This window comes from Amblyomma maculatum, chromosome 1 (assembly GCF_055883805.1).
Source record: "Amblyomma maculatum isolate TAMU_Amacu chromosome 1, ASM5588380v1, whole genome shotgun sequence".
Lineage (NCBI taxonomy): Eukaryota > Metazoa > Arthropoda > Arachnida > Ixodida > Ixodidae > Amblyomma > Amblyomma maculatum.
This window is the reverse complement of record NC_139344.1, coordinates 387,823,553-387,836,730: the sequence shown is the minus strand read 5'-3', so window position 1 is coordinate 387,836,730 and position 13,178 is coordinate 387,823,553. Positions and strand designations below refer to the sequence as shown.

The following is a 13,178-nucleotide window of genomic DNA, read 5'->3' as shown; positions in this document are numbered from 1 at the left end:
AGTACTCGCGGGATAAAGACGTATCCTCACGCACAGACGCACAATCACGCCTCCGAAAAACGTCACCCCCGAAGGGCAGCGCCAAATTCCAAACGTCAAAACGAAATAAGCCGGCACATGCCGCACAGTTATCGTTGGCGCGGAGTTTCGCACGGCATCAACGCGATTCGACGCGGTCGTTCCGGGCCTTTCGTTCCGATGGCGCCCGCACGCACGCACAAAAGACCGGAGGGCGAATGAGAAGCGCGCGTGCGGCCTCCTTCTTAACCTTCGTAGCGCTCGGAGCTGCGCCAGAAAGCAGCGAAGACGCGAAGGTTGACACATTGGCACAAACCTGCCAACACGGCGGGCGACAGGGAAAAAGAAACCTGCCGCGGGCGTCTTTCTCGCCCGGGGCGCCCCCTATTGTGTCGAACCGCGGGCGCGTCGGTGCGTATCCGTCTGCGCGGAATCCTTGCACATACAAGTAGGTGGAGGTACAATTGCGCGATCCCATAGGGCACGGTGCCGGCGCCCTTTCATGTCCTCTTTCCTGGCGGACCTGGCACAGAAGCTTATGCAGTTAGATCTTCCGGAATGACCGCACGCGGGGTGGCGGAGGAATTTTCCGAGTCAAAACACCTTCAAGAAATCGCCAATGGCGGCGCGCACGGTCCAGCGGGCGTGCAAGAAAATTTATAGACTGCTTTCTTGCCTCCCTCTAACGCAGCCGGGGGCTATGGATCGGCTCTGGACGGGGGGAGCGAGAGGTTTCGAAGCTCCGTCGCAGGTTGTCTCTGTGGGTACCTGGTCAAGAGGAGGAGAATGGCGGTGGAAGCCCCCTCCTCTTCACGTCTTGCAGGAACTTTTGGTGCCGCGTGCTTCAGAGACTTTAGAAGCAGCTTTCCGCTTCTGCGATTGTGGACGGAGCCAGGCAGGGAGAAGGAGACCACGGGGGTTCCCCTGGAGATCAGTCTCAGAAGCTTGGAAGCGGCGTCGTCGTCCACCTTTCGTGGCTGCTCGCGAGAGGAGTCCCTGCTCCTCGGTAGGGGGCTGGCGACGTCGCCCGCAGCTGTGTCGCGGCGTCGGGACAGGCCGTCGAGGGACGCCTCGAGTCCCGCTGGCACCTTGGGGCGTAATGGACCGACCCGGCCGCTAATTCCCAGAAAGCTATGCCCCTCCTTCTCTTCAGTGTGCTTGCAACGGATAAGAAAAAAAAAAAATGGGAAAGAAAGCCAAGGAAAAAGTTGTCCCCGCTAGTCCCATAAGTCTCGCCTCTCTAACGAGCCTGCACGACCATTAATGTTTTCTTTCTCCAACAAGTGGAGCCAGCTTGTGGGAGAAAGCTCATCACTCCTTCCACTGGCCATTTCGCTCGACACGGAAATGCTTTCTGTGAAGATATGGTCGCACCAGGATGTCCTTCTTCAATCAACATTGTATACAGCTAGAACGCGTGCTTCGTGAAGGCCAGTGGGCGCGGCCACCTGTTATGGTAACCAAAACGAAATGCACTTTTCCTTCCTATCTTCGTGACTATGCTGGGGTAAACAGTTGAGCTCGCATGCATTTCAGCTCCGAAACTATATAAATGAACGTACCGATCTCACATGTCGACGTGCAACACAATGGAGGTAGCAGAAGCACTCACATTTACCTTGACGAACAGTGGAATGAAAACAAACAAACAAACAAGATGTACATATTTTGAACTGAAAGTAGAAACAAGGAAATGATGTCCTTTCCACAGCGCACTATACATATGCCACTCGGCACGTCGCAAGAGAGCGTATAAGATTTCTTTGCGGAAAGAGTTCACAATCACCAAATCTCACTGACAAACACACCTGTTCTTTTGGATTTAGTTTTAATCGCCCTTGATTTTAGTCCCGATCTTTAGTGGATATCACTGTTGCTTCGCGACCACCTCACTTTAGGGCTACAGTAACACGAAGTAAGCAAACGCGAAATGAAAGAAATCCTTTTGTGACGTTCTCAGTGCGCGTGCAAATGACGCGCCGGTAATGACGCACATGCGAACAGAGACGTTAGTTTTGCGTAGCGCATCGACCGTTGCTCTTTGTGCTTCATGCGATCGATTTGTTGACTGAAGTTGTGCACTGCCACTACTGGCGAATCTGGTGTTGCAAGCTTATTTTACGATATTAGCAAGGTTACAGGTAGGTAAGTAACAACTTTAAGGTTGGTTGGTTTATGGGGCTTAACCTCCCAAAGCGACTCTGGCTTTGAGAGACTCCGGAAATTTCGACCATCTGGGGTTTTTTAACGTGCACTGACATCGCACAGCACACGGACGCCTTGCTTTTCACCAGCATCGAAAAGCGGCCGCTGCGGCCGTGATTCGATCCCGCATCCTTCACTGCACCATCGTGGCGAGGCCAACATCTTTAAGGTTACATATATGCTGCTTAAATATGTAATTAGGTTTATTCTAATGTATAAGTTTGTAATGCTTCACAAACGCGAGAAAAAAAAAAAATGATATGACAACAATGCAGTAACGTTTGACGGAAACCAAAGGTTGACACTACTATGCTGGTCATGGAAGACAGTTGGGCTAGTTGGTGTGTATTCGTTAATGACTGCGACATTGCAACTAGCGTCGAAAAACCTGACCCGTTGGTACCTTTTGTCGCTGTCCTTTGTGTTTTTCCACGCTAGTTGCAATGTCGCAGTCATTACTATGCTGGGATCCATACAATGCAAAACACTTAGACAAACTTGACAAAATGCAAAACAAAGCAGTTCGCTTTGCTATTGAAAATTATGATGAAAAATTAATCAAGCCAGTAGCAAACGTAATCTTCGGTGGAGTGAATTGAAAGACCGCCGGGAAAATCTTCGCCTTGAGCTTTTTCATGTAACTTCGTTCCGATATATCTCGAAGGGACCACGAACAAAAAGACGGAGTTTTCTTTTCATAATAACCCATTTCGTTATTCATTGTTTTGCACGTACTGCCTGCAAATGGAACACGATGCGCCTGAAGTTGTTGCTATCAACAATAGCGATACCTTTTTCGACGCTTTGACTGCATAGCTTTGTGAAACGGTTGCTTTTTTAATGTGAATTGTCTAATTTTCAAGTTTGTATCCCCCCCCCCCCCCCCCCCGCTCCCTTTGTTGTAATGCTGTAAGGCGACGCAGGTAACCAATAAAAAAAAAATAAAAAAATAAACAACATTTCGGTGCTACCTCAGAAGGACTCTCTTGAGTCAATTAGTAGTCCAAATTTGGCCCTCTTGTATGACGAATTCAGCGCCTGTTCGATATGTCTTTACCACAGCGCAACAGTGATATCATTTCTATCTTGCATGTCTTGGTGAACGCAGCTTGACATCGATAAGTGTGAGTGAGAAACAGAAAACCTGATAGCACCGCACCGTAACACGTGTACACTTACCCACTTAATGGACGTCCCCTGACTGCTGTATGCACCTCAGGTGCCTTCACGTTCATTCGACAAATGATCATTCCTGGAATAGGTGACATCGATTAATCTCTAACGTTACCTTTACTCTTAGTTTTCTTCGTCGCAACTTTTTTGACGCGGCCGTGTCATTAGGCATACAGTTACACGCCAACATATGCGACATTGTCGATCGTACGATCGGGGGCTAGACATGTGTCATCGATACAGTACCCTCATAATAACGCTTGCTCTTCTAGTCTAAACTATTCAGAGCTGCGCGGTTAACGCTAGTTTTTTGAATAAAAAAATTTCTGCTAGATGTGTTCGGAGTCATATATATTACGCTTATGGAGTCCTCCGAAATTTTTGGGGGCGTAGTGATGAAAATGGTGCAGTGGTAGCTTTGTGTGGCTTGTGAAAGACAAAAAGGGGGGGGGGGGGGGGGGTCAAGTGTGTGTGCGCTGTGTTGGGCACAGCGCGTTGAGTGCTCGCACTATCAGTCCCTCTAAACAAACCCCCGTGGTGCAGTGGTTATGGCGCTCGACTACTGTTTCCGAGGGTGCGGGATCGGATCCCGGCCTCAGTGGCCGCTTTTCGGTGGAGGCGAAACGCAGGGCGCCCGTGTGCTGTGCGATGTCAGTGCACGTTAAAGAACCCCAGGTGGTCGAAATTTCCGGAGCCCTCCACTACGGCGTCTCTCATAGCCTTAGTCGCTTTGGGACGTTAAACCCAGCAAACAGCAACCGCTTTGTGCCCCTGCACTTGGAGCTATTCGGAGGCCCGCCCGATATGCCGGGTGCTTAGTGACCAAAGATATTTGCGGGCAGGCCTCAAACAAACTACTGTATATTGTGCCATAGTGTATATATTCATTTTTATTTTTACCTATCCTGTCCTTTCTCCCTATCGCTCACCTTTGATTCCCTCTACCACTTCCTCACAATCCCTTTATTTCCGCCGCTCCAGTTCAGGCGCTTCAGATATCAGATACCGGGGCTGGTAAACATCTTCTCCTTCCTTTTGTATATATAATAAATAACCACCACTACTACCACTACTTTCCGAGGCGAAAAACGAAAACGCTGAGAATAAAGTGTTAAACGCCTTTAATGGGTTTGATTAAAGTAGAAGCAAAAGAACCCTTGACACCGCCTTTTATTTTCTCGAATTTCTAAAATAATTTTGTTAATTTTGCTTACACTTTACAGGAAAGGCGCAGTATCTGTCAAACTTTTTCCTGTGGGCACGTGAACCGCGCCGTAAGGGAAGGAAGGAAAGTGGGAGTGAATGCGGAGAGAAACAGGTGCCGTAATGGAAGGTGTTGGAGAAAATATACTAGAGTCACCTATGGTAACCTCTAGTATATTTTCGTTCACAAAGTTAATTAATTAGTGAAGACTAATTAGCTATTTTGTGTAGGCGTGAGACAAAAAGTGTAAATGCAGAAGTTTTAGATCTGTTCGAAAAACTCATAGGTATACGTTGTTTCCATCGCGCTAAGACTTACGCCGCCCTATTAGGCCTTCAAAAAGGCCGTTATTTTAAATCACCCGCCAATTGCGTACAACCAGCTTCGTCGTAGAAAGTACGGCCCAGAAAAGGAGATTTTGTTATCTCGGGCGCCACTCGAGGGTTTAGTGACGCCGCATGTCGAAAGGAACGTGTTTTTTTTTTCTTTCTTTTTGCGCCAGGCGTCGTTTTCGGCTGGTAAAAATATCACTTCGCGTAAACGCTAGTTTGATGGAAACAACGCATCTACCTGTTTTTCGAGAATATCTACAACTTTTGCATTGGACCCTTTTTCTCTCAAGCCCTTAATAATGGCTAATTAGTCTTCACTAATTAATTAACTTTAGTGAACGAAAAAAAATCTGGGGGTTAGCATAGGCGACTCTGAACAGATCTCAATTGATTTCACTGTGCTAGGGCTAACCGTATTTTTTAATATCTTGGTCCAAGTTACCTGGATACCCCATATTATACACGCCAGCTGTGACGAAAAAAATAAATACGTTCGGAGTAAAAAAAAAAAACAACAACAACAACTCCGGCCTTGCTACGACGAATGTTATCCAGAACAGGGCGACAGGGCACTCTTTGCGGTTGCACATATGGGCGGGTGTCATTGTACATCTACATCTCTCAACGCTCCAGACGATGAAGAAAACGCGCTCAAGTCTATCATTGGCTGGCTTCAGTTACAGGATCGGTGCTAAAAGCGACTAGATGTCACCGGAACGGAGTCGCGGTACATGAGACGTACAATCGCAATGCCTGAAGCAAAAGTGCGTGCATGTCATGCAGGGACTCCGGAACCGGGGGGGGGGGGGGGGGGGAAGGAAGCCCCCCCCCCCCCCCCCCCCCCAACTTTTATTTCGAAATTAAGGCCCTTTTTCATTTCTTTGCATAAGTTTCGTTCGCTGGCTTGAAAATTGACAGATTGCAAGAATAGGGCACCCTTGAGCCAACAACCAAATTTCTTCTCGCAAAGAATCTGAAGGCAAGTTGTTGGGACCCTTAAACAACCTTTTGTTGGCTCCCTAAAGTTATGTATTCTCTTAAACCAGCTTTTCGATTGCTTTAACTTGAATCATGTTGGTAATTTTGAGTGAGTATAGTAACGAGTATTTTGAAAGTATGAAGTGCGATAGCGTTTTAGAAAGCTGTATTTGCGAACAACTCATGGCCTCATTCTTCTTTAGGGGTAAAACGCTTTTAAATCGCATAAAACTAAATTTACAAAGTGTAAATTTGGGGCTATATTTAATTAAAAAATTAAGATACAATAATAAAAACAATAACACAAAATTAAAATAAAAATAAAATCAAAACTACCTGAAAAATAACCCTTATGACTTGACAAAATCCCCCCCCCCCCCCCCCCCCCCCCCAACTTAAAAAAAAAGTTCCGGAGTCTCACGCACAACACAGCATGAACTCAGGATCTTTGGGCGGAACTGCTGATTCAGAATAAAGTGATAAAGTCACCACGGCGCGTCTGTTTGTCAGCTGCGCTTGGCAGGGCATATGAAATTCTCCGCGCCAGCAAATATAGCGCTCTACGCAGCAGGTTTCGGCGAACGTTGCAATCCTTTTCATGATACCAACATTTTACGTCCTTGGTGCGCGGAGCAACAGATGCCGAGCGGTGCTGAGGTAAGGATGGTGGGACAAGGTTGGAAGAGAGGTAGAAGCTATCAAAGGGACAAATAAAATAACAGAAAATAAATTGCCTCGACGCGAGGATACGCACATTTCACTCTAACTGGAAATAGTCTTTGCATAAAGGCAACCGCTGTAGTGCCTCACTTTTCATTTTTCGGCCACCGACACAGAATTAAGCGGGAACGAATTCGTGAACGCTGGAAGCTGCACCTTTTCCTGAGACTCAGAAGGCCCTTCATTATGCAAGTGTACAGCAGAGGCTGTATATGTTTAATGGTTTCTTCCGTTACTTGTCTCACTTGGAGAATGACACTCCTAAAACAAAGTGTGTGCATACATTGTAAGCTGCTTAATCAGTTTTTCAAGTTGCAAGAATATAGACAAAAAAAAAAAAATGCTAGCAGTGGTAAAATGCTATATGTGTGGTTATATGTGAATTAAACACCACTAGACTTATCAGTTGTGTAGCCGAAATACTTTTCAGGGGGTCTTTGTTATACACCTCCGGTCGCGAAAAAAAAAATGGCAGAAAAAAAAAAATAGAGAGGCCGAAAGGAGGCAGGGAGTTGGGAAGGCAGCGCTCAGAAAACTTCATGGAGTATTCTGACACCGAAACATCTTCCCCGAGACCGATAGTGGCAATTTGTGGTTCACGTAGTACTAGGACGCCGCTGCAACAAACAGGACCAAATAAAATGTCTAATTGGAAGTCTGACTAATCTAGGTGGAGTGAGTTCGACACTTAACCCTCAGTTACACACACCCTCTTGAAAGAGCATGAAATAGTGATCAGCTAACAGGCAAGCAACATGAACATAGGCATGGCCGGTGCTTATTCTGTGCTGGGCAGTCCAGAGCTTGTCTTTAAGATGTTAAGCAGCTACCTGAAATACCTTTCCAGTCATTTTATATGCGCACATTGCAGCAATTAGCCCAAATTGGTGGAATTTCTTGCTTTCAAATAATTAATTATGCCTGCAAGACGTGCATTCAGATCCCACTCCTTATAAAAGTGCTATCTCCAAGGAGAAAAGTGATGCAAGATCTTTTTGCTCGCTTTCTGATAGGCCAAAACCTGCAAGGTGACACTGTAACCAGACAATCATGGAGGCGTTTGCACTGCAACGTCTGATGTTCATCCAGTTCACGGGCTACACATGTTGAACGCTGAAACTTTGGGCTTTGTGGGTTATCGGAGATGTAGACTATACTCTATTTTCTTTTTTAGTATCATCCAGCCAGCCAAAAATGCCTAAGGTGACTCTTTGTGCTGGGTGTAAACAATGTAGCCACACAACCAATTTAATAAAAGAAGCACTTTCCTCACCTCAGGTGAAGCCCTAATTACAGTCCGTATATTGAGACTCTACATTGCATACAGGAAACTACGGTACTACCTACCACATGTTCTTAAATAAGAAAAGAGCCAGGGGCATTCAATGAATCTACATGTGAGGAACAATTCAATACGGGTCAGAACCACATAACTCTACCATCAGACTTCCTGACAATAACTTATGGCATCCTATTCACAGTGCTCGAAAGTGCGTAAACCAAAAACAATGGATAGTTATGACAGCTAAAACCGACAATAAAGAAGCCAGAGCCAAAGCTCTATAGGCCTTATAACTTCACTGCATTCAATGTCTCAACTTAAGTCAGCTTATAAGTCAGTCCTACTGTTATAAATGTGAAATGTTAGCAAGTGAATTCTGCTCAAATCTCACAACGCAAATGCTCTCTGCCTGTAAATACAAAGTAATATGAAATGTATTTGTTCTAATAAGCGGAGTTTAGGCTCAGAAACTCTAATTCTCATACTGGCCGCTTAATTGAGTTAGCTTTGAAGTTACAGGCCTAGACAAAAAACAAGTGTACAGAGGAATCTGTAATGTATGCACGGTGTGCAGTGTACGTTTGTAACACAAAGATAATGTACATTAACTAGCAGTGCATGTTCCAGCAAAAAGATCACACTGAAAAGCCGATACAATCAATAACAGTCATTTCAGAAACATGAAATTCTGAACACCCACCTTGTAGGTACCAAGGGAAGGAAGCAGTTATAGGTAGGGAGGCTCAACAATAAGGGTAAGGATTAATGTATTGGGGCACCAGTTTTTCCAATATCACCATCTTGATCTCCAGCTTGAAATCTCGTTGATAAAAAATCTCGTCCTAACTCTTCTCTAGCTTACCTAAAAATTCCAGTTTTGCTTCCAGGGCTTAGAAGTGAACCCCTTGGGCCATATATTTTTGACAGGAGTGACGTTGCACTACAGTAACTTGTCGCAATTGTGAAACAGAATGGTGTATGATAATGTTAAATCTCGGTAGCTTCAACTTTTAATTAAAAGGCACCTGAAATGTCTTCAAGTTGTGAAGAGTTGATATTAATACGAACCTGAAAAGGGCTTCCTGTAGCACAGTAGCATACATAGTGTTGACGACCCAGAAGCGCCACTTTAAATAGATCTGAAGTCCTAATCATGCAAGTTTGACGTAATGACATCTCACTGCAAGAGGCTCTCTAATGATGTGAAGGAACCAGCATCATTGCTTGCCTAGGAACTAGTGAAATTGCAGCGGGCTTACTAGTGATAATGAGTGCAAGGAGTGTCGTAAAGGAGATATGCATAGTGCTTTCATTGTCACTTTGAACACAGTGCTAAGCTGGCTTAAAGGAAAAAGACTGCAATGCTATACTGCCGATGATGGCAATGCTATGCATAAGTCAGGCCATCATTGATCAACATATTTCGGAAACGATCACTCAGAAGTACTCATACAAGCACCTACTTGTTTTCAATGCAGTAACTAAAGATAATTAATATTTGGTTACATACAGAGTAAAGGTGTCCAGTTTAATTCCAGTACTCACTTTACATGTAAACCACATCATATGATTTGATCAGTTCACAAGTTTCATGGAGTAGAATTCCCAAATGAGAAATTTTACATATAAAAACCATCCAAAACACCTTTTTGACCAAAAGTGTGCAAGAAATACATGACTGAAATGAAACTGCAAACCCCACCTAACTGCCTCCTCCAAGAGTAACCAATAAACTAGACCATGAATGTGTAAACCACTAACAAACGCTCAGTTACTGCTCTGAGCACACCACAAATGACAATAAGCATGTTGCTAATTGTGGTAAATAAATTCAAGACCACTTAGCTTTAACCATTTATTAACAAGGAGTGGCCTCTTTATAAAATGGAGACAACTACTGAAGGCCATTTGACAACACCAAACTGACCACAAGCAGAGCACAACAGGCAACATTTGTTCTCACAACAAAGTGGTGTACTTGGGAAGGATGAGAAATGCTTCAACAAATAATAAACCTTTAAAACCATCTATCACATACACTTGGTGGAACATGAGCAAAAATATTCCTGCATGCTTGGCATTGTAATGTGCGGTTGACTGCCGTCGAACAAAAAGTGTATATTTGGGCGATAGTTTTGAATGCGGCTGAATTACTGCTTTTGCAGCATATCTATCACCATATGACATCTATAAACACATGCTACATGCAAAGCTATGCGTGCATAGCCTGAAGTGTAAGAACAATGCACCGACAAGAAAGTGCCAGCAAGGGAGGCTACCACAGGATGCCAGCTAATAGAATCACCATGCCATAACAGAATCGTCATGCCATAATTTAATATACAAAACTACACTATTTCGAAGTGATCTTTTATTATGTAAAGGTGAGATTATTCTTCAGCAAACCAATACTCTGTGCTTCTAGGCATGCTGTATAACGCTAAAATCACAAAATAACAACCACCTAGGCAGGACACGCAGAGAGACTAGATGTATAGCACCCTAAAACCAGCCCATTGGATAGTGTACCCCTGTCGAAAACAGAGCAAGGCGATACACAACCATTTTGTCCCATGAAAAATACGTCTATACATTCATCAACAAACTGCTATGAGACTACATGAAAAGTGCGACTAGCTAGATGCAGAACTACTGAAATAACCTCCCTAAAGCTACTCTCCTAATGGCAGCTCAACATGTCGAGAATGTTTTGTGTTTGCAACGCGACCTTTAATAGTTTGTGTAATCGTGCACATATCTGCACTCCCGATATAAGGAAATAAAGTATGAGTTTGCATTCACAGGAAAGATATAAAAATAAATTATCTCCTGTAGACTAATACTACCTGCCAACAAACAATTGGCCCTGCAAATAAACATTTTTGTGCAGTCAATCCCAGAGTTGGATCTAGCATACTGCTTTCAGTCGTATTACCGAGATCAGGTGCACCCTGAAGATGTTGCAGTTGCATTGAGGATGGCAGATGGAATGTTGGCTCTTGTTTTGCTCCTGGATGTTCCGAACAGTTCAGGGCATCCAACTGAACCCTGCTGAATCTTTGACATCTGATGGAGGAGGTCGTAGTTGATACGCTCACTGACAACAGAGTCGTGCTTGTACTCTGGGTGAGTGGTGATGAACTTACGCATCCACGATGCGGTCGTCAGCAGGTCTCCAGAAGCCCTCTTCTGAATCAAGTTGAGATACTGCTGGATGGTACACTGAGTGTCCACATCTACGTCCATGCTTGAGACAAACATGCGAATGAGTGGAATGAGACCAGGAAATTCACCCGGCTTCCCATTGATGATCTCGTTAATGGTCATCTGTGTGAGATAGTGGTGGTGGTCAGATCCTGGGCTCAAGCTTGCAGTCAGGATGGGAGGGCTCATACAGGTGAGGATGTCACTGCGGAACCAGAATTTCTGGTTTCGGACAGCATCACGTTTTTGGGCAGCCTCCATGTTCTCGTCAACCTTTGAGATCGGAATAAGAAAGTTAAGCTTGTATGAGAGTATCACACGGGTTAGGAGAACAACAAAGACCACATAGGCAGCATTCTCAAACTCAGTCATCTGCAACTCAGTTGGTCGGAACTCAACACGCCATCCAATGCTGCTCTTCGGTGGCGGCGGCTTAAAACGCATGGAGTGCCAATTTGTGGACTGCAAGTTTTCAAAATGGTCACTGTCCTCTTCGTCATTCTGGTGCACTTTCTCACTGAAGACACTGATGGGATCCCTGATGAATAGGTGTGCCACATGCTGAGCCAGAAGGGGGTCAATGTCTGCTGACCGCAGCTTGTTGTAGATGTCCTGGTCATAGACAACTTTCACGTCGTTGTACTTTTCTCCCATTTCAGATATGTAGCACTCTATGGTAGAATAACGGGACTTGCGGATGACAAACTTGTTCTCGCGCAGTGGCTTCAAACCTAGCTCTTCGTCCGTTCTGTCGTCAACCGAGCTGACGATTACGTTCCAGCGGCAGTCTCTCTCAGTAAGATAACCACGGAACGCCGGCGACGCTGCGCTGAGAGCGAGCATGATAGGGCACACGGGGGCGAGCTGGTCATAGAGGATACGCGCTTCGCTGATGTTGCAAGCCTGGAATGTAACTTGGAGGCAACAGCTGCCCATGCCAAAGCCCATGGCGTCCATGTAAACGTGATCCGGCAACGCCGCCCTGGCAGCCTCCCCGTCGTCACCGAGTTTCGTAAAGTCCTCGACGAACGGGTTGCGAGTATTTTTGTCCTTGAAAATGGGCACATTGATCACAACTTTCTTACCGCGACGCTCGCGGATGTTCCGCACGAGGGTGTTGAAGCGCGGGTGGCCTGCAAACGTAGCCTCATCCGGGTAGAAAAGTGAGCGATTGTTGCTGTCTTTCGGCCGAGGCTGGTGTACGGGGCTCGTGAAACCGGGGCAACCTAGGCGCGGGAACGTCGTCACGCAAAGCAGCTCCTCGCCTTCTTTTAACAGTGCGGCTACTTCGACACGACGGGCTTTCATGTTCGCCTCGACGACGTTGAAGTGGGAGATGAGGCTGCCGAAAGGCTGGCCCGGCGTGCCTTCGATCATGTACGCGCCATACTCCGGTCTCCACAGCGACTTGACATTTTCGGGATCGCGGCGCTCTTTTTCCTGAAGTACAGGCAAAATTTCACTCGCTCTCAGTCTTACCTGTGCAGTTTTCTTGGCGTGATCGAAGTACACAAGCATGTATTCCACTTCGTCGCCCCATTTCAAGCAGTCGTTTTCACGGTCTTTGAGCCGCCGGTACAGGTTGATGAACTGAGTGACTGCATGCTCACGTACGTGATTCGCAAGTTTTTTCGTTTCCGGCCAGGAGAGCGGCGATCCTTCGCTCAAGAGTCCCATTATTTCACACTTGTATGAACACGCTCGACAGCCAGCACCGCCGCCTCCCGTTCCAGCTTTTCACTAATCGACAAGAGCGCATGCGTGACAACAACAGCTCGCAGCACCACGAACGGCGAACTGGCGCTTTCGGTTTCGGTTTCGATTTCGATTTTGCTGTGAGTTTTCTTCCCCGTTTCTGAGCGCTGGTTTTTCATATCGGCATACACTTGGAGAAAAACGACGAGGCAACTTAGGACACCTTGAAAAGAAATGCGATGGATTCAAATACTCAACTGCATTTTGTTTGTCAATTTGCGTAAGTTTCGTTACTGGGTTCATCAGCATTCACCATACACCATAGAGTTCCATACACCGTCGATGGTTGAAGTAGGACCTTAAATTT

The 13,178-nt window shown here is 45.7% G+C and overlaps 2 protein-coding genes across 2 annotated transcripts in view; one reads left to right on the top strand and one right to left on the bottom strand.

The window, feature by feature from the left end:
* LOC146208473 (uncharacterized) overlaps window positions 1–13,178 on the top strand; it is a 122,975-nt gene that overhangs the window by 85,992 nt on the left and 23,805 nt on the right. The window lies entirely within an intron of this gene.
* On the bottom strand, window positions 9,411–12,851 carry Gclc (glutamate--cysteine ligase). Its single transcript, XM_084594003.1, has one exon. It carries the CDS (start codon window positions 12,791–12,793, stop codon window positions 10,853–10,855), a length of 1,941 nt encoding a protein of 646 aa, XP_084450129.1. The 5' UTR covers window positions 12,794–12,851; the 3' UTR covers window positions 9,411–10,852.